At 35.3% G+C, this 27,461-nt stretch overlaps 2 protein-coding genes across 4 annotated transcripts in view; one reads left to right on the top strand and one right to left on the bottom strand.

Annotated features, from left to right (window-relative positions):
* Positions 1–134, top strand: part of LOC134528111 (small ribosomal subunit protein eS12) — a 61,184-nt gene extending 61,050 nt beyond the window's left edge. For all 3 annotated transcript variants that reach the window (XM_063361386.1, XM_063361387.1, XM_063361388.1), the window contains one exon: positions 15–134. In XM_063361386.1, the coding sequence (XP_063217456.1) occupies positions 15–83 (69 nt within the window). In that variant the 3' untranslated portion in view covers positions 84–134. The remainder of the gene's footprint in view (positions 1–14) is intronic.
* Positions 107–27,461, bottom strand: LOC134528109 (zinc finger MYND domain-containing protein 10). The gene is made up of 10 exons (XM_063361385.1): positions 27,239–27,461; positions 27,007–27,115; positions 25,498–25,611; positions 22,460–22,728; positions 20,074–20,198; positions 18,374–18,525; positions 12,337–12,474; positions 2,229–2,341; positions 989–1,111; positions 107–338 (listed from the first exon to the last, which is right to left on the bottom strand). The coding sequence occupies exons 1-10, from the start codon at positions 27,334–27,336 to the stop codon at positions 266–268; spliced, it is 1,314 nt and encodes a 437-aa protein (XP_063217455.1). The 5' UTR covers positions 27,337–27,461; the 3' UTR covers positions 107–265.

Here is a 27,461-nt window from a genome sequence, read left to right on the forward strand (position 1 = left end):
TAATTTTCCCCCAGGATTACGGGGAAGAAACGCCTGCGTATGATGCGCTGAGAGAGTACCTGAAGCAATCCAGACAAACGTAAAAGACACTCAATGTCAGCATGTAAACTTTAATAAAGTTTGTTTATTTAAAACTGTTTTATATTGCTCAGTTATGTTACATAGTTCAAGCATACATTTACTAACCACGCGAGTCTTTTTCCAATATTAATGTTCATACGTCGATAATACACAGAATTTTATTTCATATGCCCAGTATATTGGCTCATTTTTGTGCAGTTTCAACTAACAGGTCACATGTTGGTTTGTGATATTTCCAGTTCTTTACTTGGCATTCTCTGTAAAAAAAAAAAAAAATATTCTGTTGGTACATGTCTTTAGTGAGAACCAATTGTAAGCTAACATAATTGCCAGCAAATACAGTTATACCCTATTAAGAAAAACCAACTAAAGAAAGTTTTCTGCATAAGAAGTTATAAAAATGTAGTAGTAGTAGTAGTAGTAGTTGACCTAAAACAGCACATAATTACCCTTTTACTAAATTGTGTCTGTTATGTCTTAATTTATTGACTGGAGTTGACTGTATTTTTATTTTTTTATTTTTTAGCTGTCTAAAATAATTTTCAGTGGTTGGTATAAGGTCACTGATCTTTTTTTTTTTTTTGCAAATAGGCACAATATCATGTATCCTTAATGCACTGCTACATTTGCTCGTATTAATAGCTGAGGTACACGCAAGAGAGTCAAGGAGTTAGGGTGGTGCTGTGCTAGGACACTGGGCTCACATTCAAGACGGCCCGTGTAAGAATCCTAGTCTGGTATTTTGTTTTCCAATAGTTCGCCAAAATCACTCCAGGCAAATGCTGGGTTGGTTCCTTTGTATGTGCTATTTTCATTTGTTCTCTTGTCATTTTATGTCTATCTCTCATCAATGACATTGCTGTCACAAGATGGTTAAGCTCAACCGAAAATAAAATACAAGACATACCTGCTACAGTAAAGTGCGACATGGCAGCGTGAACACCGTTTGGTGCCTGTACCACCACATATCTCGCACGAGGGTGGCTTTTCCAGGGCTTCCAGGACGTCCAAGTTGTAGACATCATTCAGGCTAGCCACAAATCATGCCAAAAATTAGTTCTCTCTATTTATAAAAGATTATTTATAGTAATTACGCTCTATTTTGATTCTGTAATGAGTACATTACATCAGAGTACATTAAAGACAATAGCTGATGCACATTGAAACTGTGTATCAGTATAGTTATAATTTTCTCGTGACTATTTTTCAACAGTTATGCTAAGTTTCTGCTGTAGTAAAAATGCACGAGGTGACTAACAAGGAAAAACCTGGAAAATTTAGAGATTTTTCAGCAATGGGTATTTTGTTTTATACTGTTACTGGTATTTCCTGTAGTGCGGGCCAAACTGCTTGCGAGCTGGGATCCGAAGTAAAATGAAAATGCATTGCTCGGCTCAGACCAGTGAAGCAAAACAGTAGGCAGAGCTCTACAGAAGCAAATAATGCATTCTGCATGGCCCAGCTACTCATCAACTGATATATTATATTATCCCAAGTATTCTGTCATGTGACTGGTCATGCTTGGACGAGTATTTGTACAAATTTGCACTTGGATGCTTGAAACTGAACTTCAATATCAATCACTTACTTACTAGGATGTATTAACGATAAATACATGTGAAAGGTAAGACAATTCATCAATGCTGATGTAGATTATTGCCTTGAATCTCAGCTTAATTCCAATTCTGGATTGTTGGTTTGCAAAATTTGTGAGTTAAAGATTAGTAGCACAATATCTTATGTGTTTTGTGACAACTGAGGAAGTTAAAATATGATCGAAGATTTTTTTTAATTTAAAAAATGTTCTATTTCAAAACTATGATGGGCCCCACTATTTTATTACAGAATAAATAAACCTATTGTGTGATTGGTCTACAACATGAACATTTTTCACTCAACATCGTAGTAATTGCTATCACACGAGATAAAATTCTAATTACCAGTCACCATAGAAATGACTTATAAAAATTGTTTTCTCTTAGCTGGAAAATAAATGTGAATTTCCTCATGGAGGTGTGAACTGTGCCCGAAATAAATGCATTGAGGCCCTTAGATTCTCGATAGTCAACACTTTAGGAATTGCAAGAAACAAAAATTGATAAACTTTGAATTAATTCCAATTCATACACACTTGAACTCTGGCTTACCGTAGCGAAATAGCTTTGATGTGCTCAGGACTGCAATTTAACATTCGAGAGGTATGCTCCTGCACCATTAGTTTCCACTGCTTTTTGCTTCTGGATAAAAGTGAAGTTCGAAACTGAAACAATCACATTGTTGCATGGGTAAGTGCAGGTACTAGTGCGTGGACACTGAAAAGTACCACATGATGTGGTTTCCGAACACTGTTGACAGAACAGTAATGGAAGGTTCTGTTTACCATGGTTCTATATGTTGGGTCAAGATTATGTGGTGAATTGCGATAACACCGAAATGCAAGTTATTACATTGAATTAAGCAGCATTTAACCAAAATTTTATTCAAATCATAAAAAACTAATTTTGAAATTCAAGGCATGTAATTTTTTTTTGGTAAAAAAGATAGTACCAAAGTGTATAGATCAGAAAAATTAATTTAATTTTTTTTATTGTGTATCTCTTATTGAATCACTTTTAAACCACAAATGCTAGCTGATTTATTTTTATTCAACTGAATTTATCTGTTTTAGACAAAGGGCATAGCCGGATTAATATGGGAATTCTGCCCCCATGGCTTTTTTGACTCATACTTAGGGGGTCGATTTGGTGTCGAATTAAAATAATTCACACCAATTTTTAGCTCTTTAACTCAAACGGTATTCGAGAATTTAAAAAAAAACTGTTTTTTTTTTTTTTTTTCAAAATTATTTTTATAGTAAAATTCGGAATTGATTAATGATGATTTTTTTCCTAATTCTTACGAGTCCAAAACATGAAAAAATCATATGATCATGATTCTCAAATAGAAAACCAATTTTTAACGGAGAAAAGAAATTTATTTTATTTTTTTTCAGCCTTCTTGAAATATGTCACTCACCAAAATTCGTCAGAAAATGTCTTTTATACTCCTCTATACTCAGGAGTTTTTTTGAATTTTTAGAAATGGTGGAACAATTCCAAAAAAATTAAAAACTCATTTTTTTTCTTCAAAATCTTGCGTTTTAACAAACTTACATTTTTTTTAGTACACATAAATACGTAGAAAATTTTTTTTTTACCAAAACATATCTTTGCAAAAGATAAACAGAAAGATTCAGTAGGTTAAAGTGATTAGAAGGGTTATTATTGATTCAAAAGACACTTAAAGGTAATACTTATATATTTTTTCATACTATTGGGAAATATTTTGAATTTTGATACAGAAAAAATAAAAATTTTAATCAAAATAATAATTAGGCTAGTCTTCATCACTGTCTTCATTCACGACGACACTGATTTTTTCATCAATAAACAGACGACTAAGTATCTCAGCTGGTTTTAGGATTTTCGCTAAGTATCGAGCGTAAGATAAATAGTATATAATAGCAGCAATGTGTGAGCAACATCCAACAGTACGTCTACCATTTGCACAATCACAACAATATTAAGTTATTCCAGAGATATCGTTCTTATCTGACTGATATTCAACAAAACAATTATATGTCTTCGAATTAATATGTCGAGATCTGACTTTGAATTTTATAATATTAGGTGTAATTTTTAAATAATAAAGTATTATCGTTCCGTTTTCATCCATCATTTCAGCTAAATAGGATACAGCTTGAGACATTTGATATGATCCCGTGAATAGAATTTTGAGTTCTTGTTCCGTTAATTCAGGAAAATCAGTTAATATATCTGAAGTTATTGTTGCAAAAGGAACTTTTCTTCTTGCCCAACGATTAGTCTCTACTTCTGAGGCTAAGGTATTATCTTGATACTTTTTTGAGTTCATGGCGGCAATAATTTTTTCAGAAAGATCAAGATCAGAATCAAGTCTCTTACCAAATTCATTGTGCAGAAAACAAGCGATTCGACAAAAAACACCAGTTTTTGGAAGCAATTTATTGTCTAGTTTATGATCTAAAATCCTAAACTTCTGCTTAATATCTCCATGTACTGCTTCAACAACCCAACGGATTTTGGTAACAAAACGGGATTCATTTGATTCATCTGTGGTCAGTTGATTGCGTTTTCCTTTGAGAGCAGGCATTAGCACTTTAAACCCCAATTCTTCTAAATATACTATCACATCCCGGAAGCCACCATCAACTACAATAATGTCACCTTTTTTCAGCAACTTAATCAGACCATTGGGATCACTTAAGATGATTCTCATAATCTCAGCATCGTTCATATTAGCTGTATATGGCCCAAGCATATCTATAACGAAACCATTTGTAGTACATATCGTGAATGGTTTGCACAGAGGAACTTTCTTTTGACCAGAATATGATTTCCTCTGATATTCGTTATTTGCACTTTTTTGATGACAAATATATGTTCCATCGCAAATGAATATCAACTGGTCATCTTTCACCTGATACAGCATTTTAGCAGTATTTGACGTATTGGCGAGTAATGTCTCCCTACTAATAGCATCGATTCCGAAATACTGAGGTAAAATATCTTTTTCAAACGAAGATATTACTTCATCACAGTAGTCTGATACCATTTGTTCCCGAGCTAAACTAAAAATGGAAGATATCACTGCATTTGAATTTCCTGTTCGTAATTTGAATAAAAAAATAACAAGAGCTTGAATGACATTACGATTCACTGATTTTCTCATCGACGTTAGCATTTCACAAAGTTTTATCAATTTTTCTCGTAAATACCTTCAACTGTTTTTCTGAAAACGAGTGATCTCCAATTTTATCAATTATAGACTAATCAGTGCCAATAGCCAGCTGCCCAAGTAATTTTTCCAAATCACGAACTTCAAATACACTGGTATTCGAATTAATTCGAAAATTGTTAATTTCTTCATCATAAAACCGCTTTTTTATAATATGATCTTTACAACACCGATTTCCTTCAGGAATAAAGAGTCGTCTTGTCGAAAATACTTGTTTGCGTGCTTCAAATGGAACGATTGTGATATTTGCTGATAATCCACAAAGGCAACAGTATTTATGTGTCGATATGATTCGGGGTAAACCCAACTCTACAAATTCTAACTCTTCTTCCATTTTTTCTTCAATAACATATGAAGGATCTTCAGATGATGATACGGATGAAACAGTAGTGGATGAAGACTGAGAAAAAATTGGCTGGCTTTTGATACTAACTTGATCTGCAGATGAATCCTCAGTGTTCTTAAGTATAGGTGGTCTTGTTAAAATAACTCGACACTTACTACAAAAGGCATCATTAACAAGAACTCTCTTTCCAATTTTTTCTGTCGCAATATTAGCTTATAACGGTTCGTTATATACAAAATAAACAGATGTTCAACGCTGATTGTAATTTTGTTTTTATTTTTTCAAACAGAATGCCCCGACGAATCCAAACACTTCCAATGGTTCCTTCACTCGTTCCATTCATACATCTGCCCGTCGAAAAACTGCTGGTAGCTTCCGCGAGGAAAATTAACGAAAAATAATAGCGTAGATTAAGTCCTTCAGTAATGTTTTGCTGCAAACACATGAAGTCAGTGCGGCCTCAAACATGGCCGCACCCAGCGAAACCGAATTTCGCCCCTAGCCAAATGCCGACGAAGGTGGCCGCAATTCCAATTTTTGTCCGAAAGAAAATAAAACAAATTAGGTTGACTTAATATTCGGCCTGGCTCTGACCACCAACGTGAAATTATCCATTAGTAAATTACATTATAATTTAGCGAGAAGCCACCGAACGCGACCTACTGGGGCAGCGATCGACAGACAACTGGTGAAATCCTGCCACACACTTCTCCACGCAGGGAGTAGACGTCACATGACCTCACCGACCAATCACATGCACGCTTCTTTCACGCTTATAGATACAAGCCAATCACAGAACAAGTTACAATACATAAAAAAACATTTTACATACAGAACTCTGGGCTTCCCCTGATCTATCTCTTTTCAATTTCACATCGAAATCGGGGACTTCCATTCTCGTTCTCTCTCCCACACCGTGAGAGAGCAGTTATCACTCAGTTCCCACGCAGTGGGGGAATTACCGTCTTTATCTTGGTTGGCGGGGAAACACTGTTTCTTTCTCACTCCCACTTACAGGCCTCTCATGCCTCTTTCTAACCATCACACCAGCCCAGTCCCTTGATTTATAATTATATTACAACACGTTAATAAAAATTAAGAACAGCAATCATAATACAAATTACTTTACAAAAATAAAAATCATTTAGAAATAACCTGAAAAAGTAGGCCTAAACATGCAAAAATCTAGTACAGCGGCTCATTTGTGAATAATTACATAAAAAATACTGATGATTAAAAATGTCTAATAAAATACACAATACCTTCTTAAAACTCTCAGCAAGTTAAAATAACATATATTAATAGCCATAACGTCTGATTATACTGTTTCATAACCTATACATCACTCAAAAAACATTGACTTATTACTGCTTACATATACAAAAAAGAAGTTTAAAAGAAAATTATTTAATTAGGAGGGCAGGGTTCTGCAACATTACAAGCTTCATCAATTGTCATAACAACTTTTTTATAACCAACTGCTTTACACAAATATATGTTACAATTGATACATTTTTTATCAAAATCCATTCTGAAATCAATATTAAAATTATATATTAGGAATTTGGACATATATAAACTGATTAAATTTAAAACTTCACTTACTTGAGTCTTTGTAATCGACTGTGACACTATTTAACGACAAAAAATAGTATCTCATAAAGATGAGACGATATAATATAACAACAATGATACTCCAGTATAATTTTATGGTGAAACGAAAAAATATTGTCAATATAAGTACTGAATTAATTAATGTGTTAACTGCTATTCAGACAATGACATCAACCATAAAGGCTTCTTTGTTTTTAGGTTATCTAAACAAGCGGAACCTTAGAAGAAATAATAAATGGATACAGAAAATCCCGATATATGGCGTTATAATGTGCCAACTTGGCCAAAAGTTTGAAAAACATAGTTTTAACGTGATCGTTGTCTAGTATAAAGATTGAGAATATTTATTAAGTAATGTAATTGTGAATTTTAAACAAAAAAAAATTTCTATGTATTTATGTGTACTAAAAAAATGTAAGTTTGTTAAAATGCAAGATTTTGAAGGAAAAAAAATGAGTTTTTAATTTTTTTGGAATTGTTCCACCATTTCTAAAAATTGAAAAAAATTCCTGAGTATAGAGGAGTATAAAAGACATTTTCTGACGAATTTTGGTGAGTGACATATTTCAAGAAGGCTGGGAAAAAAAAAATTTCTTTTCTCCGTTAAAAATCGGTTTTCTATTTGAGAATCATGATCATATGATTTTTTCATGTTTTGGACTCGTAAGAATTAGGGAAAAAATCATCATTAATCAATTCCGAATTTTACTATAAAAATAATTTTGAAAAAACTGTTTTTTTTAAATTCTCGAATACAGTTTGAGTTAAAGAGCTAAAAATTGGTGTGAATTATTTTCATTCAACACCAAATCGACCCCCTAAGTACGAGTCAAAAAAGCCATGGGGGCAGAATTCCCATATTAATCCGGCTATGCTATTTATTACAGATTAGTTTATTGTAAAAAAATGCAACATATAAATGTTACCAGTATTTTGTGGTGCAAATATTACAAAAAAGTTCTTATAAAAATAAAAACAATCTCATCAATATCTTCTGTTTTGAAAATTAAATTGGACTAAAAATAAAACCATAAAATCATTTTTGTATCTAGACAGGTCACGAGGCTGACTATAGTCCTGTTTTTAACACCCCAGTGTCCAGCATCATGTAGAACAAAGGATCATCAGGGAATTTAGATGTGTGCTAGATAAGGAAATATAAATTAAATTTGAAGTGGTCGGTGTGCGTCATTTGAACTTCGCGCCGCGCGGCGGGCTTCGGCGCTCCTTCCCTTCCTCGTTTTCCCCCTCCCTGCGTCTAGTACTGTGCTCGACTTCCCCTCTTGAGGTGTCCGCGCATGCGCGTGGGGCCCTCTGTTTTACTTAAAACTGCGTGTATTGCCTTGAAGGCGCTTCTTGTTCGTTAGCAACTCATGTAGATAGGTTGTGATAACCAGTCGGTGCTGGTATCGCACTGAATTAAGTATGTAGGTCAGATAGTTAAATGTAGAGAGTGTGACAGCAGGGAGACTTCATGTAAGTGTTTGTAAGGTGGTGACCCTTACAGTCATGTAACTGGTAACAGCTAAACTCTTAAGGCATTCTAAATTGTTTATTCGGCCGTCACCTTTGAAATTCTATTTGGCATTTTTACCCTTTTCGTTTTCTTTATTGATTGCTTGCATTGCTACTTGTATTTTGTCTGACGTTTCTCCCCGTCATGTCGTTACTCGTGTTTAGGGTTTGTCTTTCGCTTTTACGTAATGTACGTAATCACGTAGTGTTAAATTGTTATATATTGTGGGTTTTCTCTTGATGTCATGAATTTCAATTAAGTTTCAAACTGCCTAGTGTAGGTTAGGCCGCGGTCGCCTACATTAACATTTACGGGTCTTGTAATGTCTAATGAGGCATTTGTCTGTGCTAACGTCATTCTCGGTCGCTGTGATGATTGAGGGTTGTCACTTGTTGACGTTAATTTAACAAGAAATTATTCTTTATTAGCCAATACTATCTGTCTAAAGTAAATACTAAAGTATTTGTAATATTGAAAATACGTTCACGTAGTTTGCCGTGACAATTGTACTAGTGCTCTTGTTCTATGGGATAATTACTTAATTTTATATAATTGTCTTTGTATCCCTTTGCTAATTAATCAGTATTAATTTATATGTAAAAGGTTGGTGTAATTGTATGAGGATTTACATGAGGCTTTTGCCCATGATTAAAATGAAATGTGTTAATTTAAATACTTGCTGATTTAACCTTAGCATCTATCCTTGGCTATTATTAATTGGATTACCCTTTTGAACACTGTTTACTCAGCTCAATTTATTTTTAAGGATTGTGTTACACGCGGTTGAAGGTTCTCGTGAAAGTACTTCACCTGCTGACACTTTCCTATGAAGCTCATGGAAGTCTTCAAATTGTTAGACAAATGCTTATCTTGAATCGTTATTGCATTCAGTCTTTGTTACAATGCTAGCATCAAGTAATTTTGGAGCTACATTGGAGTGTGAACTATGCACATCACTGTACATAGTTTCCAGGCTTTTTGTAACTGCATAAATGAAGGGCTTCGTGCAGTATAGTGACAAGCCACACTTTTATGAAAAGTGAGATTTTATTATTTTTAGAGCCAGGGTTGCTGTATCTATCGTGTGTGCAAAAGGTTAGTAAATATCTCAATAGATAGCAGCAGTACCTCAAAATCATCTTAATGCTGAACTGCCATTTTCATGTGTTTCTCTTCTATAACATGATAAGCCACAGTTAAAGATGGCCGACATCAGTGAACACATGCCACAATGTAGCTCAAGAAAACGTGTTTCTGAGGCAAGTTCGGACAGTGACGATGTAAGTAATTGTTCCGTTTTTGATGATAGTGATTTGGATGAAACCTACAAACCAAAGGATGACGAATATGCAAGTAATTTGTCTGATGTAAGTATTAATTGTAATTTGTGGCTTATCATACTCATGCTCCCAATGGTATTTACGTACTGTCACATTTAATGATATGCCAAAATATTAATACAATCATGAATACAATTGCGAATTTTATCCCTATCACTAGATAATAAGTTTTATTTACATAAGTATGTTGTAAATTATGTTATATTGTCTGGATAATTAATAACCTATATAAATATCCCCGGTGTGAAAAGAAGTGTGGCATATCATTATTTTGCTGGTATGTTTACATTAGCACGGCATTATCACACAACAATATTAGTATTTATTATTACATTTTTATGTAAAATATAGGAAAGAGTGCTGTTGCTTAGCAGTCTTCAATCGGCAGTTGGCAGTAGCCAATCTATTGATTGCAACGAGCAGTCGTCAAGTTATTGATGTAAATGAAAGTTTAAAGGCAAAAATATTATGGTTTAAAAAATCTATGTTGACGAAATGTAAAGTCCACTTACCTTACCAAAATAATAACTGGCCAGTAGTAGCTCTTTGGAATCAACTCATCTAAGAACAACGCCGTAAGGAAATTCATCATTATTTTCTTATAGCTGGATACACACATATGCCAATTGACAGAGATTTTGCTTTAATAGTGAAGTGCCACAGGAAGGTTTCTCAAATATTTTCACCAACAGAATGGCTCGATATAGTAAAAAAAAGCAAACAGAAAGAGACCCTTGAAAGTGATAAGTATGTCACAAGTTCATTTTGTTAGTATGGATAGTCTTTTAAAAAATATAAGGAAATCTAAGGAAACAAAATGTGGCCAGGTAGTGAAATTTTCTTCCGCGCTTGCATTCAAGTTCACTTCTGAAAAACTAACTAGCTTCTTCATTAAGCATGCAGTGAATGAACACTACAAAGAGGTGAATTTGTGCAAGGTTGGCAGACGTACGGGAAAAAAAAAACTTTGTAATCTGCTGAGGATATATACAGCATCACTGAAGATTAACAAGAAGAAGTTGGATGATGTGCGAAGCCTTCTTCCGTTTGTTCCTTCTGTCCACCACAACTTCTATAATGGACTTCAACCTGATAGTGCTACGGATGTTGATGTAGATGTGGAACTGTTGATTTAAACTTTGTTATGTAAAAAGAATATACTACTGTATTTTAAAAGCTATTTCCACTTACTGCCTATTTGGTATTGCTGTTTGTTCGCGTAATTTAAGTTAAATAAGTCGCACTAATGTTATAGTAACTGATCAGACATTTTCTATATGCACCACGTGTTTATTACATATATAATTTGATAATTAAAGCAAGGCAATAATATGACATGCCTCACATACATGTGCATTATCACAGTATTATTTATCTACATTGAGCAACTTATAAGATTAGCAATAAAGTGATAAGCCACAAATATTTGCTCAAATTAAAGTTAAAAAAATACTACTGGTCTCAATTTACACCATTGGTGAAAATACAAGTGGCCAATATGCTTTCCAATAATTAAGTTAGATAATCATTAATCCTCACATTAAATAAAGCAATAACAAGAATTATAGAATTTGGTAAAAGTTTAAAATTGCTATGTGTCTGTTTGTGCATGATGTGGCTTGTCACTATACTGCACGAAGCCCTTCAAATGGTTCTGCATGACACTGAAGAATTTGTAAGAACATAACTATGGCATTGTTAAAAAGTAGTGGACAAATTGATACCACACATTGATTTTCTTTAGAAATATTACATTTTTTAACAGCAAAATTCTGTGTGGGTTTGGCTGGACATCTTGAACAGGATAGGTTTTAATATCTATAAGATAATGAAGATCATTCATTATTCATGATTTCTAGAATTGAAAATATTGGTAATGAAAAAATTTTATGCTGTAAATAGGAAAATAATGCTTCTAGAGAGAGAACCTTGAACATTATAAATATGTTCGCATATGAGGGAGAAAATATTTGGTACACCCAAGCCAAAGAACACTAATTTATGAGCTATATTTTTGATTAGACTAAAAATATTTTACGGAATGTTCATTCATTGATACACAACTAGTGGTCTGTTTCGTCCTTTTCACCGAATCCTGAGTCAAGGCGGACCAGCAAGCACATAGTGCACTTGTATCTTCGTGTCGGGCAAGTGTCTGGTGCTTCAACCCCACAGCATGCAATAATTCTGCTGGCTCGTGGTCATGTCAACATAAGCTGTGTTGTTTCAAATTATTCAAGACTGCATTGTGCCACACATAAGAGATACGAGCAGCTGTATATTAAATTGAAGCGGAATAAGATATCTACAATTCTTAAGCCTGATTGCAATCGATAGTTGGTAAAGTATTATTTCAAAATTTGATGAAACAAATCCATATGTTGTTTTGAGGATGGCAGTGTTCTTTCCGTAGCATTGATGGTAATGAAAATGGTGCAAGTTGTAGGCCTATAACGTGCAAGAAAACAATTTAAAGTCAATTTTGTGTGATACGTATCTTTGTCAAAAATGAGTTTTGATAGTAGTTTATGCTGTACGATAGCTGATATTTTGCCAGGTATAAAAAAGAGACAGGGAAAACTCGGGGGAAATGAGCTGAAGTAAGACGGTGCGAACGAGCGCACCTGCGGGGAGACCTCCAGGATGAGCGGCCGCCGTGCGTGGGGCAGCTGGCCGGTGAGCGACAGCCTTGCGAGCCACCCCTTGAGGTCAACGAGCGGAGGCAGCTGGTCCAGCAGCGTCTCCGTCAAGTGGCCCTGCAACTGTGGCGACAGCGCTTCACGTCACTGGCGAGTTACACGCGCAGCATCGATGCCACCTCGAGGGCTGTGCAGCGCCTCTAGTGCATTCTATGACTGGAGAACACAGAAGTCTTACTTGAAGTCAGTTTTTTTTAACTGGTACAGTAGAGTTCTTCAATATAGCACTGTCGGGAGTACAGCCGTCCCGGATTAGTGATTTTGAACTTCAGTGTTGTTTAGAAAAATTAATGCAGCAAGCACAAGGGGTCTGTTAATATTTAAAAAAAAAAAAAAAAAATGTCCTCACTGTTAACAAGGCATTCAGAAGGTTAAAATGAGCCAACCAAAATTTGGGTGTTTTACTATAGATGTTCTGTATAATCTATTTCTGGGCTGAGGCTATGTCCTCGTGAATGATGTGCCTGACATTTTGGCATGCTTTGTTGCAACCGTTATCAAGGGTGATTTAACAACTGAGGCCTGGTGTTCTGGCTCAGTATTTATACAGAGGCCGGATCTCAGCTGAGCTGTGACGGGTCCCTGAGGTCGGCCCTGATTGGTGGATGGTCTGACTCGGCTGCGATCAGCCCCTATATAAATGCTGCACCACAACACCAGGCCCCAGTTGTCAATTGGCCTTGGAGCTGGCTGTGACACGGCATGCCTGAACATCGGGCACATCATCATTTACAAGGACATGACCCCAATCCAAAAGCCAAGAAGTAGTTTGTGACTTTGGCCATGATAGTCTACGATTTAGAGTCCTGTATAATGTCAAAATGTTATTTTACTTATTTACTTTACAAGGACGTCACTAGACTAGTTTCCACCCGGGGCAAGAATCATCTTGGCATTCATTTTTTTTAAAACCAAAACCTTCCCCAACAACACCTCATTTCACCACCATATATTAATTCCGTTATTCCAAATATATTTGTGGTTCAAATAATGGTAAATAAATAGTTTTATTTGCAGTCATTTCATTATTAATGCATCGCAAATTGGATGGCATGTGAAAAATACCAGTTTTAAAATATTTGACAATGTACTTGTAGGCTATGTACCTTTCAATACGAATAATCCAGTTCATCTGCCCTCCAACTTTTTTTTTGTGTTCTGACAATATTCAAATAAATATCTATAATAAAAATTACTCTTGACAGCTAAGCACCCTCCCCAAATACGGTGCCCGAGTCACAAGCCCCGTCTACCTCCCCTCTTGTTACGTCCCTGCTTATTAATGTCCTAATAGTAGTTATGTTTATTTTATTTGGACGATCAGAGCTTCCATCAAAACTCAGCTACTGCTGTATGTATTGTTTTAGGAAGCGTTTTGTAGAAGAATCTTTTAACCTGTCTGATGTTTGTATGTCATAAACTGCCTTATTTTTAAAGTGAAATGCTTGCCTTAAGGGATCTGCCTAGTCTGGGGTGTATTTGTGTTAATGGGGCGGGATATTAAAGTGCGATGCTCACTAGTGCTTATAGCGTAGTATGGCCTCTGAAGAAGAAGATTGTAAACTGTGTGCAGTCCTCTTGTCGTGCATAGAACAACTATGAAATTTGAGTGGTAGCCATAACATTAGATGGCGGAGAAATGAAGATGAAAATATAATGCAAGATTCTCGAGTGCTTTCAATCTCAACAAGGCATTACATGCTTATAAATTATCCTGAAATCAATAATTTAAGCCAATTTTCACTCTTTAAAAACACAGTTTAAAAATGAAATACGGAAACAAAACTATTCATCCGCCGTCATTCTTAAATGCTTTTCGTGAACATACACCACTCAGAATGTTGGCCAGTTTTCAAATTGCTTGGTTTTCTGATACTCTGCACACAGTATGTGTGTCCAGGTAGGCAGAGCCCTTAAGGCGATTGGTGCACGGTAAAAAACGGTCACAGGCCCGAAAACAATGAATTTTGTATCATATGACCACTAAAGAGTCTAGATGCCTATGTGGGTGACCGTTACTATGTAGGGAGGTCAGGAGCTTAGTTCCAGCTCGTCAGTGGCGAGATGGCCTTGATACGGGAAGGGTGTTGCTAGTGGTCGCTCGCGGCCTGCCATCTAGCTGTAACTAACAAAACCTCGAAATTGTATCTCGCTCTCCCTCTAACACACAGCCGATACGGTTCTATCGTGCCCGGAGGAGGGGAAGGTTTAGCAGGTTTCTCTTTCACTCATCCTTCGCCATGGGGAGGCGGAATGGATTATTTTTTTGTCCGTAACTGCGCACATGTGGCTGAAAGCTAACCTCTGTCCCTCCCGCACATCTTCTCACTCAACTCGCTCGTTCTCTCACACTATTTCAATAAATCTTTTCAAATCTTCAAGATCAATACTTTAAACCATTGCGCTTCCTACGGATTAATTATATTTCATGCACTCATGCACGTGCCCGAATTCAGCTGCAAAAAAATAAAACGGGTAGTCAATTTTTTTCTTCAAAAACCTTCCGAAACACTGTGTGTTAAAAAACATTCTGAAAGCGCATTTTTCTAGATAAATGGAAATTCTAAATCACCTACGCCACAAGGAAACATTGTGCTTTAATATTATGTAAAGAAAACACCTCTTAGTTTAATAGTTATGTAAAGGTGGTGTGATATGTTTTAGATGTTGCACCATATTATCATCCATGTAGAAGAGTTACCCGATAAGCTAACAAAACTATTGCCATGGAAATGGAAATATGGTTAGGGAAATATTTTTCAAATGTTTGTAAACAGTAAACAACATATAAAAAATCTTATAACTGTAAAATTAAAATACAAACAACCCTATAGCAAATTTAATTTCAATATGAAAAAGTCTAAAATAATGTTTACAAGAAACGAAATTGCAATAGCAATACAAAAATATCGCAATTTTGTTACATTGTTAACGTATATATTATTTTGAATAAAGGCAATAAAAATGACATACTCAATATTTGGAATACAATAAATACCTTAAGCCCTACATAATTTCTGTGATATTCACAATAAACGATTTTCTTAAATATAGTAATTAAAAAACATCGTAAATAAATTATGAACATACATATTATGGTGAAGGAAAGTGGACACTATCACACTGAAAAATCTTAGAGAGTAGTTTTCCTCATCTTATTTCTTTCTTTGCATTTTTGGTCTTGTTCGTTAAAATATTTCATGTTCAAATACTTGATACGCATATACGTTCTTGTCCTGACAAAACAGTATATAACTTCTTCTGGATATTTATTTTCAGTAGTTCCGCAAATAATTTTAGTCAGTGATTCAAAAATCCGCTCTTTTTTGCACAAATTGTTGCCATGAACATTATCAAAACACATTTCAGCTATCTTTATTAATTCAAAAAATTCATTAGTGGGACATTTTAAGTTACCCTTTGATTGTACATGTATCCAGCTATCGTCCTCCGAATTGAAATCCGTAGTGCCAAGGTCAGGATATTTATTTCTGAAACGGTGAGCTAATAGCCAGAAACATATTTCAGCCCTTCAAGAGAAATTTCGTCACTTGAAAGGGGCCTGGCCTCTAAATCTCAGTCTATTCCTTCCATGTCAGCAAGATCTATTTCATTTAAAGGTGATTTCTCTTGAAATGTCTTTGTAAAATACATTTCCTTGCACAAAAGTAGTTCTGTACTTTCATTCTGATAAGCACTGTCCTGTTCCATTTCATTTGACGAAAAATCACTTACCTTAAGAAGCAAAAATCGTACTCGATTAAAGGATGGTATGGTGTTCGGTATATTAAGGTTTCCCTCAAAGTAACGGTTTCACAATGCTTTTAAGATATTAGTTACATCCCAACATAAGTTTAAAACATTTCTCTTAAGAGTGTGCTTCATAGCATTAAAAGATGTGCCTTAATTATTTTGCAAATTTATCATTGTTATGGTGACGATGTCAGGGGTTTTCGTAATTTTTTTTAGAAATATAGTACAGTATTAGCAACTACGTTAAGAACTGTTATTTTATTCACACAGAGAAAAGAAATACAAAATGCTAAAATTTGGCGTTTGTCTTTTTATATACTATATAGGTTTGTTATTATATGTGTGTTGTAACATGTATAAAAATGTTAAATATATTCAACAATATTTGGTAATTATATATATTAAAAAACTTTTATGTACGCGACTTGAAACTAAGTGAAATGTTTTCAGTCTATAAAGGCCTATTCTATGATTTTTTTAAATTATTAATTCTTATGCAAACAATAAATAAAATTGAAAGTTTCTTACATTGTCAGTATATGCATAGCATTACAGTTATTCCAAACAATTCTCTACCAGTGTTTACCTAAGGTTTGCATGTTACATTGGTTGAGTAAGTAGACTGGAACATGAACATGTTATTGAAAAGACTTCTAACTTCTACTAATACACGTATATTACAAGAGGTTTGTAATAGATTAAATGAGGTAAGTAAGAATTCGTTTTTATAAACGTTGTGTATGAAATTATAAATTTTGAGACGTATAATAACAAAAAGAAGTGCGTTCCGAAGACATATGTCTGTAGTGTTACCCACTGAAACATTATTCCCACTTCAACTCTCTGTAAAAATAAAAGTATGTGGTTGAATGCGTGAAAAGGGGTATATAAATAAAATTTTAGGCTTCTTCCTTATTTCATACGCTGGTGTCCCCCACTTATAATTGCCATCAAAAATTTTTCCTCGATGTTGTTATTTACTCTGCGTATTCACAAAAATGTTTGGCAGTATATAGGTATTTAATTTTTAAAAATGAAAGCATTCATGTTTCGAAAAAAATATTAAAGCGGTGTGGGGAAAAATGTTTACAGATACTCCAGTAAAATTTTCAGTTTGATTGTTTTGATAGTTTCGGAGCTGTTGCGAGTTTAGTTTGGAGGATTTTTCGGCCGCGCGAGGCAAGTTTGGCTCGTTTTCGTTTTCTTCCAGCGTAGGAAGCAGGGAACAAATGCTGATACCCGGCTTCACCTCGCATCCTCTACTGGCCTTCCCTTGTCCTCTCCAGATGTATTACTGTATATTAGCTCCATGAGCGCGACCTTGACAGACCCTTCGTTTCTTCGGCCTCCTCTCTCGTCCTCCCTCTACACCCCATTCTTCCCCCTCCCCACCCGCAGGCTGCGGCCCGCCGGCCGGAGCTCCGCCGGACTACCTGGTTGCGACAAGCGCCGCCCTCAGCGCCACGTCGCGGGGACATTCGTCCCGGCGGCGAGAGTTGTACACGCAGCACTAGAACTGTCACTCCAGAGGGCGTGTTTTGAGTCGGATCGTATCAAAAACAAAAGGATATGGAAATATATACATAACTCAATAATGTTCTGCCAATTATGTTTTCATTTTCATTTAAATTTATTCTTTAAATCGCTCCTGAAGTAGTCCAGCAGTGATCAATGGAAATTGTCAATATTAAACTGTAATTTTGACAATGAAATTTTTTTTTCTTACTTTTATAGGTGCAGAAACCTATTCGTACACTCGTTTCTTGAACTATACTTAAGTTTAACATAATTATGTGTTTTCTAAATAATTCTGGCTTGGAATAAAAATAAATGCATTTAAAATGACATAACTCAGTAAAAAAATGTTATTAAAAATATCCTAGGTATATTATGTCTTAAAAAGAAGCATCAAAAATAAATATGTACAGTTAAATTAGTTTTGTCGTAATATTTTCCATGCGCCAATCGCCTTAAGGGGGGTGTATAGCACAAAGTGTTACCTTCTAACAACGCAGTTGAGGAGATACGTTAGTTGTGAGTTGTGCAGGTGTTCACAGCTGCAGGCTTGACGCAAACTGAAATCGTATCCCCACCACCATTGAATTCCAAGTCATGCTAACACACTGGCAGCCCACTGAACGTGAGTCAACGGCCGGAGAGCTCGTACAATTTTTATAATTCGTGTGGGGAAGGCCTGTTGGTAACGTACCTTGACGAGCTGGTTCCTCCGTGACTCGTTTATCTCGTAGTGTGCGGAAGTGTCTGGGTCGAGCAACAGCTGCCTCAAGGCGATCCACACTTGCCCCTCATGACCGGTCACCTTGTGGCCGGCGGTGTGTGCCATTTGCTGCCATTTGCCATCTGCAACAGTGGGTTCAGTTTTATCAAAAGTTAGTTTTCTCCCAACTATGTAACACATTTTATATTGAATTGTTGTCTAGTTTAGTGATAACCCACTTTACTCTTTTCGAGGGCGAGATATAATTTTTTAAACTAATCCAGCGAGATACACATGAATTGACATTAACAGGAGCGTTAGCAAAATTGCTTTTGATTGGTGGGAGGCGGTTGGATAGAACCACTTTTCTTGCTGTTAGCTTTTTAATTATTTCCATTTGTTGGTGGAAATGATATATTTTTTTTAGAATTTTCAAGCCCATGGATAAAAAATATCCTACAGTTTCTTTTATATCGTATTCTGTACAATAACCGATAAATACAATATATTGCATGTGATGAAGAAACAAAAAAAAATTAATTTGTTTAAAATATAGTATTTAACTAAACTAAAAATTTCTTCTATATCTAAGGATAATTCCCATGAAACAATACATAGATTAATAAAATGTTAGTTAATTTTTCAATATTTATGTGTAAATATCGTGACATAGCAATGTCTGCTGACAACCTATTTTACATGTAAGCAGTGTTGTTAAGTAACGAATTACAAGTAATCGGATTACTTGTAACGATTACTTTTCAAGTAATTTATACTTGTAACGAATTACATTTAAAAAATGTAATTCGTACTTGTAATCGGAATACATAACATTAATTGTAATCGTTACATTAAGGTAATCGATACTTTATATTTACTTGCCGTTACTTTTATTCTCGGAACGTATAATGAATACAGTTAAGAACAAGAAGAACATACATTTTTGTATTAGTAAAGTTTATAATTTTACGCTTGTAGTGCTAGTGACTTGCAGTGTATCCAACATTACCCTATCCTAAAATCTGCATTTTTAAAATTTAACACATCACTGCCGTCAAGTGCTCCCATTGAGCATCTTTTTACTGTTGGTGAAGATGTTTTTGCCATCAAGAGAGGGAATATATTTGATGAGAACTTTAAAATGCAATTGTTTTGTAAGGTCAATTCCAGAATTTAAAGAGTGTTATTTTTATTACAGGTAGCTACTTGTATGAAGTCTTTTGATGTTATTCAAGCATGTTTGTCCTCAAATATTATTCATTTAATTAAAGATAATATATTTAATCATTACATTAAATAATTTTTTTTAACAAAACATATATGTATGTATGTTTATTAATGTAACAGTGTGTGAAAAAATTGAATCGTAAGTCAGTTTTAAAATGGTAGTGGAAAGTAATTGTAATTGTAATTTTACTGATTACTTTTATGTAAAGTAATTTTTACTTGTAATTAGTTACATTGTCACCACAGTAATTGTAATTGTGCCCAATTACTTTTTCCGAGTACTTTTAACAACACTGCATGTAAGCTATGTACAAGACAGCGTATCTGATATTTATTTCTTGAAAGATTCTTTAAGGGGCCATACAAAATGATGTCGTAGGTCATTAGTCAACCTTCACTGGTCTAGTTGAAGTTTTATACATATTTCAATTGATTTTAATTTTGATGCAGATAATTTGACTGACCTTCATACTTGAAGGTTCTGCCCGCAGAATCGGTCTTCAGCCAAGGGGAACACATGATGAGATTGGCAAACAGAAGGGGTATGTCGTGGACAGAAAACACCAAGCTTGTAGCGTTCAGAGGTAAACTGAAAGAAATCACACTGCAGCATTATGATTATGTTTTATAACATTTTACCTTTTCAACATGTAATGTTGTTTTGTGTATTGTGTTTATTCTCATGTTACATCGTCAGGCTTGTGGTGTTTTTAAGTTCAAGAATAATAATTATCACTCTCAGGGCTGTAAAGAGTGACTAAGGGCCTGGGGGGTAAATAATTTTGATACGTCCCCTACCCATTACGTAATGTAACATTTTTCAAACCCTTCAAAATTGAAATAATATATATTTAAGACTTCAAATATTATCATGACCATTGCTGTAAATTTAATCTGAGCATACGATGCATATGATGTATAATTTAAATTCTATCTTCGAAAACTCATTCATTAAAAAATTGAAATATTGTCTTGAGCAGTCCTAAGTCCTATGCAAAATGCTGCAGTGAATAATAAAACCTACTTTAATTTCAAAACCTCCAATTAAGAATACTTGCTTGTACACTGTACTTAAAAAAAATTTCACTCACTTCAGTAATTTAAAAAAATTGTAACAAACTAATTTTTTTTCTGTTCATGCATACACAGAAGTTGATCAATTTAGTTACTACAGGGTGCGGCGCGGAAACTTGCTGATTTGTATTTCGCGTAAAGAGGTGAGATGGGGTCGGGAGAGGGTGTGGAGGGTCTCGTTCGAAAGGGCAGTCCATGACGTGTTGTCACCCACCTGGTCAGTTGCTGCCATGCATTGGACCAATGAGCAGCGAGCGTTTGCCGTCGAGGCTTAATTTTCTAATGGCCGTTCCATTATCGCCACTCAATGAGCGCTCCGTATTCGGTTCAATATTCGTCCTGCAGGTCCAGTTCCTGGTCGGCAATCGATTGTTACGTGGGTGGACACATTTAGGGCGAGTGCAAGTGTGATGAAAAGTGGGACAGAAGGTCCACAGACTGTCACTACCCCCGAAAACATTGAGAAAGTGAGGCAGTCATTTTTGCGCTCTCCACGGCGTTCAGCACGTAAAGACGCCGCTGCTCTGGGGATTTTGGATCGCAGTGTGAGACGAATTCTTCATAATAAACTGAACTTTCATCGCTCTAAAATGGTTGTGACACAAGTGCTTAGTGAACGCAATTTTATTGCTCGCCGAAATGCATGTGAAGTGCTCCGTGAAAACTTGCCTCATGGCGCACTCGTGGTCTTCATTGACGAGGCTCACTTTCACATTTCGGGGAGTGTAAACAAGCAAAACATGCATTATTGGAGGGATAACAATCCGCGTTAACTTCATCAGAGGCCACTTCACTGTGAACAAGTGACTGTGTGGTATGCAGTGTCAAGAGTGGGGATATTTGGTCCTTATTTTTTTGAGGAAAATGAACGAGCAGTCACGGTGACTGCGCTCATTACACACAAATTATTGAAGGATTTTGTCTACCTGCACTCGCAGAAATGAATGTTGGTGATGTCTGGTTTCAACAGGATGGAGCCACGGCACACACCGCGCGATGTTCAATGGATCTTTCGAATCGACGTTTTGCAGAGCACCGTATCTCATTGAGAGGTGACCTTGTTTGGCCAATTTGGCTCCGTGTGACTTTTTTATGGGGCTATCTGAAATCAATAAATTGTTTACAGTGACCATCCAAGGACCTTACCTCGTCTGAAAAACAACATATGCCAAGCTATCGCCAACATACCCGTCGATATGCTTGAAAGAGTTGCACAGAACTTCAGAAATCGAGTAACTCAATACATTGACAATAGGGGCCATCATTTGATGGATGTCATCTTTAAAACTATATAATGGAAAAATTTCAGGTGATATATAATACAAATTAATTAAATTATAATGATAACTCTACTGCTTTATTTTTTATTGGCCTTTCAAATCAGCAAGTTTCCGTGCCACATCCTGTATAATAAAGAGTATAACTAAACTACCAGTTTTAGAATAATTTCATACTTCCAGCTTCTAGGTTATCAATACTCACAAAGTGTGTATGTCAATTATAAAATAACGTTAATAATCACTTTTTCCATATTTTCTTAATTTTCTTGACAAGGAAAAATTTTTGGCTACACCACTAGGCAAGTACTTTTCTCCCTCTCCATGTGGGAGTTAATCTGTTGACGCCGGTACAAAGCTAATTGCCGCATGGAGCAAGGGCAGTCAGAGTGACTGAGGGCCCTGGGGGCCACCATTTGTAAACGCACAACTCATTGCTTGGACTTGTAATCTTCAGGTCCGCTGTGAGGTTAAACGCGAGCACGGAAGTGGACGGCACCTGCGCAGGTTCTGGGCCAGGTACGACAGGACGGTGACGCAGCGCAGGCCCGTCTGGAAGCGGAGGTCGGCCCGCTGGCAGGCGAACTGCTCGAGGCTCGAGGGGTCGCGGGCGCCCCCGGGAGCCGTCGGGGGGCCGCTCAGGAGCACCGCGCAGGCGAAGGCGCAGTACTCGACGAGCTCCAGGGAGGTGTTCTCCAGTGCCTCGCAGCCGTCCTCGTGGAACAGGATGGTGTCCAGCATCGCGACCACTGTCGCTTCGTGGAGCAGCTGCACAGTCGTCACAGTTACAAGCACTTTCACAACACAAAACTAGCACAGGGGTGCAACAACAGGGGGGGGGGGGGGCAAGGGTATTTTGCCCCCCTCTGAAACCTTGAAGTGGGGGCAAACGGGGGCAAAGAAAGTGCTGTGTAATCAATTTTTAGATAATAAAACTGCTTAAATAGCACCATTTTCCACCTTGAAATACAAATTTTCCCGGGGGAGGACTTCCGGACCCCCCGCTTTAATAGGGGGGGGATCGATGATTCTTTATAAAAAGGTATATTGCCCCCCCCCTTTGGAAATTTAGTTGTTGCACCCCTGGCTACAACTAGCATAAACTTGACCCCCTCACTTTGCTTTTTGGGTTGTTTTAGCCTTCGAAATATAATGTTCTCATTATTTTAAGGAGAAAAAAAATAGTACTAACGGAATAAAATTCATTACAGCAATGTGTTTGCAAAATTAAATGCGGAAATAAATTGTTTCCTCTTTAGATATTGGACTGTGATGTTCATACTTAATTCCATCTTGAAAACGTAATAAAAAAGATAAAATATTTAGCACACTCACTAGTAAACACGCAAATTTTTTTTATTTATTAGTAAAAGTTCTCAAATTATGATGTAGTAGAACTTTCAGAACTTCTGATTGGCTGAAAACTTATCACGGTTTTAGTAATAAAATTGTATTAAGAAAGAGTTAAACCTAGAGCAAACTCTACTTACATGGTACACCTAGTCAGGGGTGTATCTGTGATGCTCACTGTGTTTCTAGCATGGTATCTTCTCATCATGCATAGGAAAACTATGAAATCTGAGCTGTTACCATTACATCAGATGGTGGAGAAATTAAGGTAAAGGTATACTTAAAAGCCCATGGATGCTTTGAGAAATCTTTCCTGGGTGTTTCGTGTCAAAAAATAAATCTGAAAACAGATGCTTTAGCCTTTTTCATGTTCCTAAAAATACAGTTTAAAAACAAAATATGGAAACTGAACTGCCCATCAATCCTCAGCAAATTCTTAAATTCTTTTTGTAAACAGACAACACTGATATGCGATATCTTAAGCAGTTTTCAAATTGCATGATTTCTTCTGAAGCCTTGCATACTGTATGTGGCCCAGTTAGGTAGGCCCCTTAATACTAATACTGGGCTATATACAATTGTAGCCAGTCAGGTAGAATTAGACTTCAGCTGTTATATATAATATGTACCATGTTGTGCTTGTGAAAAGCTTATCTTGATTGTGGCTTATCCTTTACAGAGGCCTTCTGACTCCCGATCAAGCTGAGAATGTTCCCAATGACCGTAGAGGAGTATCTGTAGTTGAATGGCCTGTTACTCCCACCCACCAATTCCCTACAGGAGCCATGCCCGAATTTTCTCGCAAGCAATGCTGCTGCCATTGCAGTGAGTGTGGGTTTTCTGTATCCGTTTCCGATGTCCGTTTATTCCTTTGATCTTCATTTGCTCATCACCCTTTGTTTTGTAATGGCCCATTATCTATGATTCATCATCAATATCATCAAAAAATATATAGAATAAAAACTGATAATATGTAATGAAAGAAAATAAAATACTGTTCAAGTAGAATTAATTTTTTTAAGTTCTGTTCAAATCATTAACTTATTTTATTGATATTTATATTTATCTTAATTTTTAGTTACAACATTGGAACAAAGAAATCTATGTAAAAGATGTTACTGTCATTAAGCTTGCCTGTGTGTTAAGTGCTACTGATCTCTTTTACATCTTAAAAAAGTACTTTTTTATTATTCTACATGCTACAGGTAAAAAATAAGATACTTCTAAAAGATATATCAAAAAATGTATACATTCATAATATTTCAAATGCCTAACATGTGAAATTAAATTTAAATCCATGAAGTGACCATGTTTTATTTAATATCAACATTGTTTTAGTGCAGATTGTTCTCAGATATAAAATATATCTTCACGATGATGCTAACATATTTAACAATTTGTCCGTAGTTGTCCTTGGCTTGGATTCAGACTTCCAGCATGTGGGCAGTAATTATTGAGTTCAGAGCTGTTTTAAACCCTATGTTGAAAAAAAATAAAAAATATATAAACTTTACCATTGCCATAACTGAAATATGACTAGTGCATTTGCATAACTTGTAAGTTTCCCATTGAATTATTTTTGTAATAAACTTGTAATTGTATACTACTGTCAAGGTAAACTCATGCATTAAAAAAAAAAAATCTTGAGACTAAACTCGGGCCCTCTGTTGCTCAGACCCCGGAAATTTGATCCCTCACCCTGCTCCCCTTTACACCTCTCGACTGCCCCGTTCTACATTCAAGTATTGAAGAGGTGCTGGTGTCATAGTGACTGAATTTTTGTTTTTTTTTTAAAAAGTGGGTTTTTATCTCTTAATATTTTTTTTAAATTAAGTATTCCCATATTAATATATTTTACTAAAGCAGAGCCATTAGAAGGCATGGTTTAAGGAAGTGTGATATGAAATGAGTATGAAACAATGATGATGAAACAGCAGGTTGTAATGAAAGGATATGAGAATGCCCTGACAAAACCAAATATTAGTTACACTCATTTTTTTCTCACACAACTGGGTTACCGTGGTAAAAAGGTAGTATCATAATCTTATAATCATCAAAGCTCTTAATGTCACAAAGTTTTGACAGTAAAAAATTAGCCTATTTGAATTTAAAGATAAACCAAGAGTTCAAAGTTTGTAACCTAGTAAGCTATGTGAGTTTATAAACAATTGCACAGTATAATCTTACAATGACATATGGAATGAGCATTGTGGATGGGTTTGGTTCCAATTCCAGCATTCCGGGTAACACCTTTTCTCGCCATACAGACACGCAGATTGCTTCGTACACCAAAACTGGAACCTGGAATGTGACAAATTAAACTATTATTATTATTATTATTATTATTAATACTGAAACACTGACAAAGAAAAGAGATATTTAAATCGAACTTAAACTGAAGAAGATGCACACACACACATCTTGTTTAAATAAAAAAAATTGCGGACTGTGATTGAGATATGTTTCTGGTTTATTGTAAATATTTTTTCCAAAGCTTCTCAAAATGAACACTCAATTTGTTAGACATATAATTATTCCACCAAATGTAGCATAATCACAGTAATAACAGCATGGCTGATTCTTTACCCAATTTCCCTGGCATAAGATGTTAGTGTCTTATGACAGACAGAAGGAAAAAAATTAGAAATTGAAGAACAATTTTAATCCTTTACCTTGCAGGAAGTGTAACATTAGATGAATCAATATCATATAGTGCTTTTACTATTATTTGCTCAAATATGTTGTTCCAAATTTAATTAGGTCTCTACACAATTTAACTTATAGGTACCTACTACGCTATACACAATCTTTGGCCCTCTCACCACAAAACTAAAAATCCTTGTAATGACACTGAATGCCAAATTGAAAAAATAAACTGTGATCATATTTATAATATTACAAAACAAGGCTTCAAAACATCTAATTACTTCCCATAACTGAATACTAGGAACTTGCTTCTAAAACATGTAGCTGTTTAAAGAACAAAATAAGTCTTCTTGATTACACATATTTCTTTTCTTTTGATAATAATTTTTTACCAAACAATTTTATTTTAGTTTTCAATGTATCTTTTTTTTTATTACTGTGGAAATTGTTGACCGATTCCTCACTACTGATGAGTGGTTTGATAAAATGAAGGATAAGGTTAGCCTATTTGTGCTATTTAATTTATTTGTACTTTTATCACGCACTGTACTTTGTATAACATGACATGTTCAATAGGTTTGTTCAAATTGTGTGCAAATTAACAAATATCCAACAAATGCAAAAGAAAATTAGAATTTAACTAACTTTACTGCAATGCTGTACCTTTGAAAAATTGTATTAAATCAATATTCCCCATTGTATGAATTATTTAAAGAACTTAACTGACTTAATGCTAGATAATGCATTAATTCATGTATGTATAGCCAATTTTTAAAAGTTTATTTTCAAAAATATTTTGATTGCTGGCATGGAAAAACATCCACAGAAACAGAAAAGAAAAAAAGAAAGAAGGCATATTGAATAGTGCATTAGTATCTAATTTACAATAACTAGTAAATAATTCCCTATACTAGACACTTTCTACTATTTTTCTGTAAAATTTTACATAGCAATATGTGATTCTCAAGAAAATTAAATAAAAAAGTTTAATGTATCAAATATAAAGACTACAATAAAATAATGGCTTGGTATGTGACAAAATTGACAGACTTTTTGCATGACAATAAAGGCTTCCTTGACTGTTTCTTCTTTTTTGTTTTGAGCTTCTAAAACTGCTTGCTGGTGAAGTTTTTGCAAACACTGATACATTTCAAACCATCTGAAACAAACAAGTGAGCTTGTGAAGATATTTCTTGTATAATTTAAAGAAACTGTACCGTGTCAGAAGATAGAGTGTAAGATTGTTAATAACAAAAATATAAATTATCTTCACAGTGCTTACACTTTTGATCCCAGACTATTGATGCTAGATAGTTTAAAATGTTTAACATACGTATCAATTTCTGAAGGCATCAGAATATAATCAAGTGATTGAGACATTTTTATATCTAAGTGTTAAAATTAGTCACGACTTTGGTGTTTATGTTAACGGTGAAACTATTTTATTGATTAATATTTGTGGTATTCAAATACAGCCGCCATGTATAAATAAAACAATACACTAA

This window comes from Bacillus rossius, chromosome 1 (assembly GCF_032445375.1).
Source record: "Bacillus rossius redtenbacheri isolate Brsri chromosome 1, Brsri_v3, whole genome shotgun sequence".
Taxonomy (NCBI): Eukaryota; Metazoa; Arthropoda; class Insecta; order Phasmatodea; family Bacillidae; genus Bacillus; species Bacillus rossius.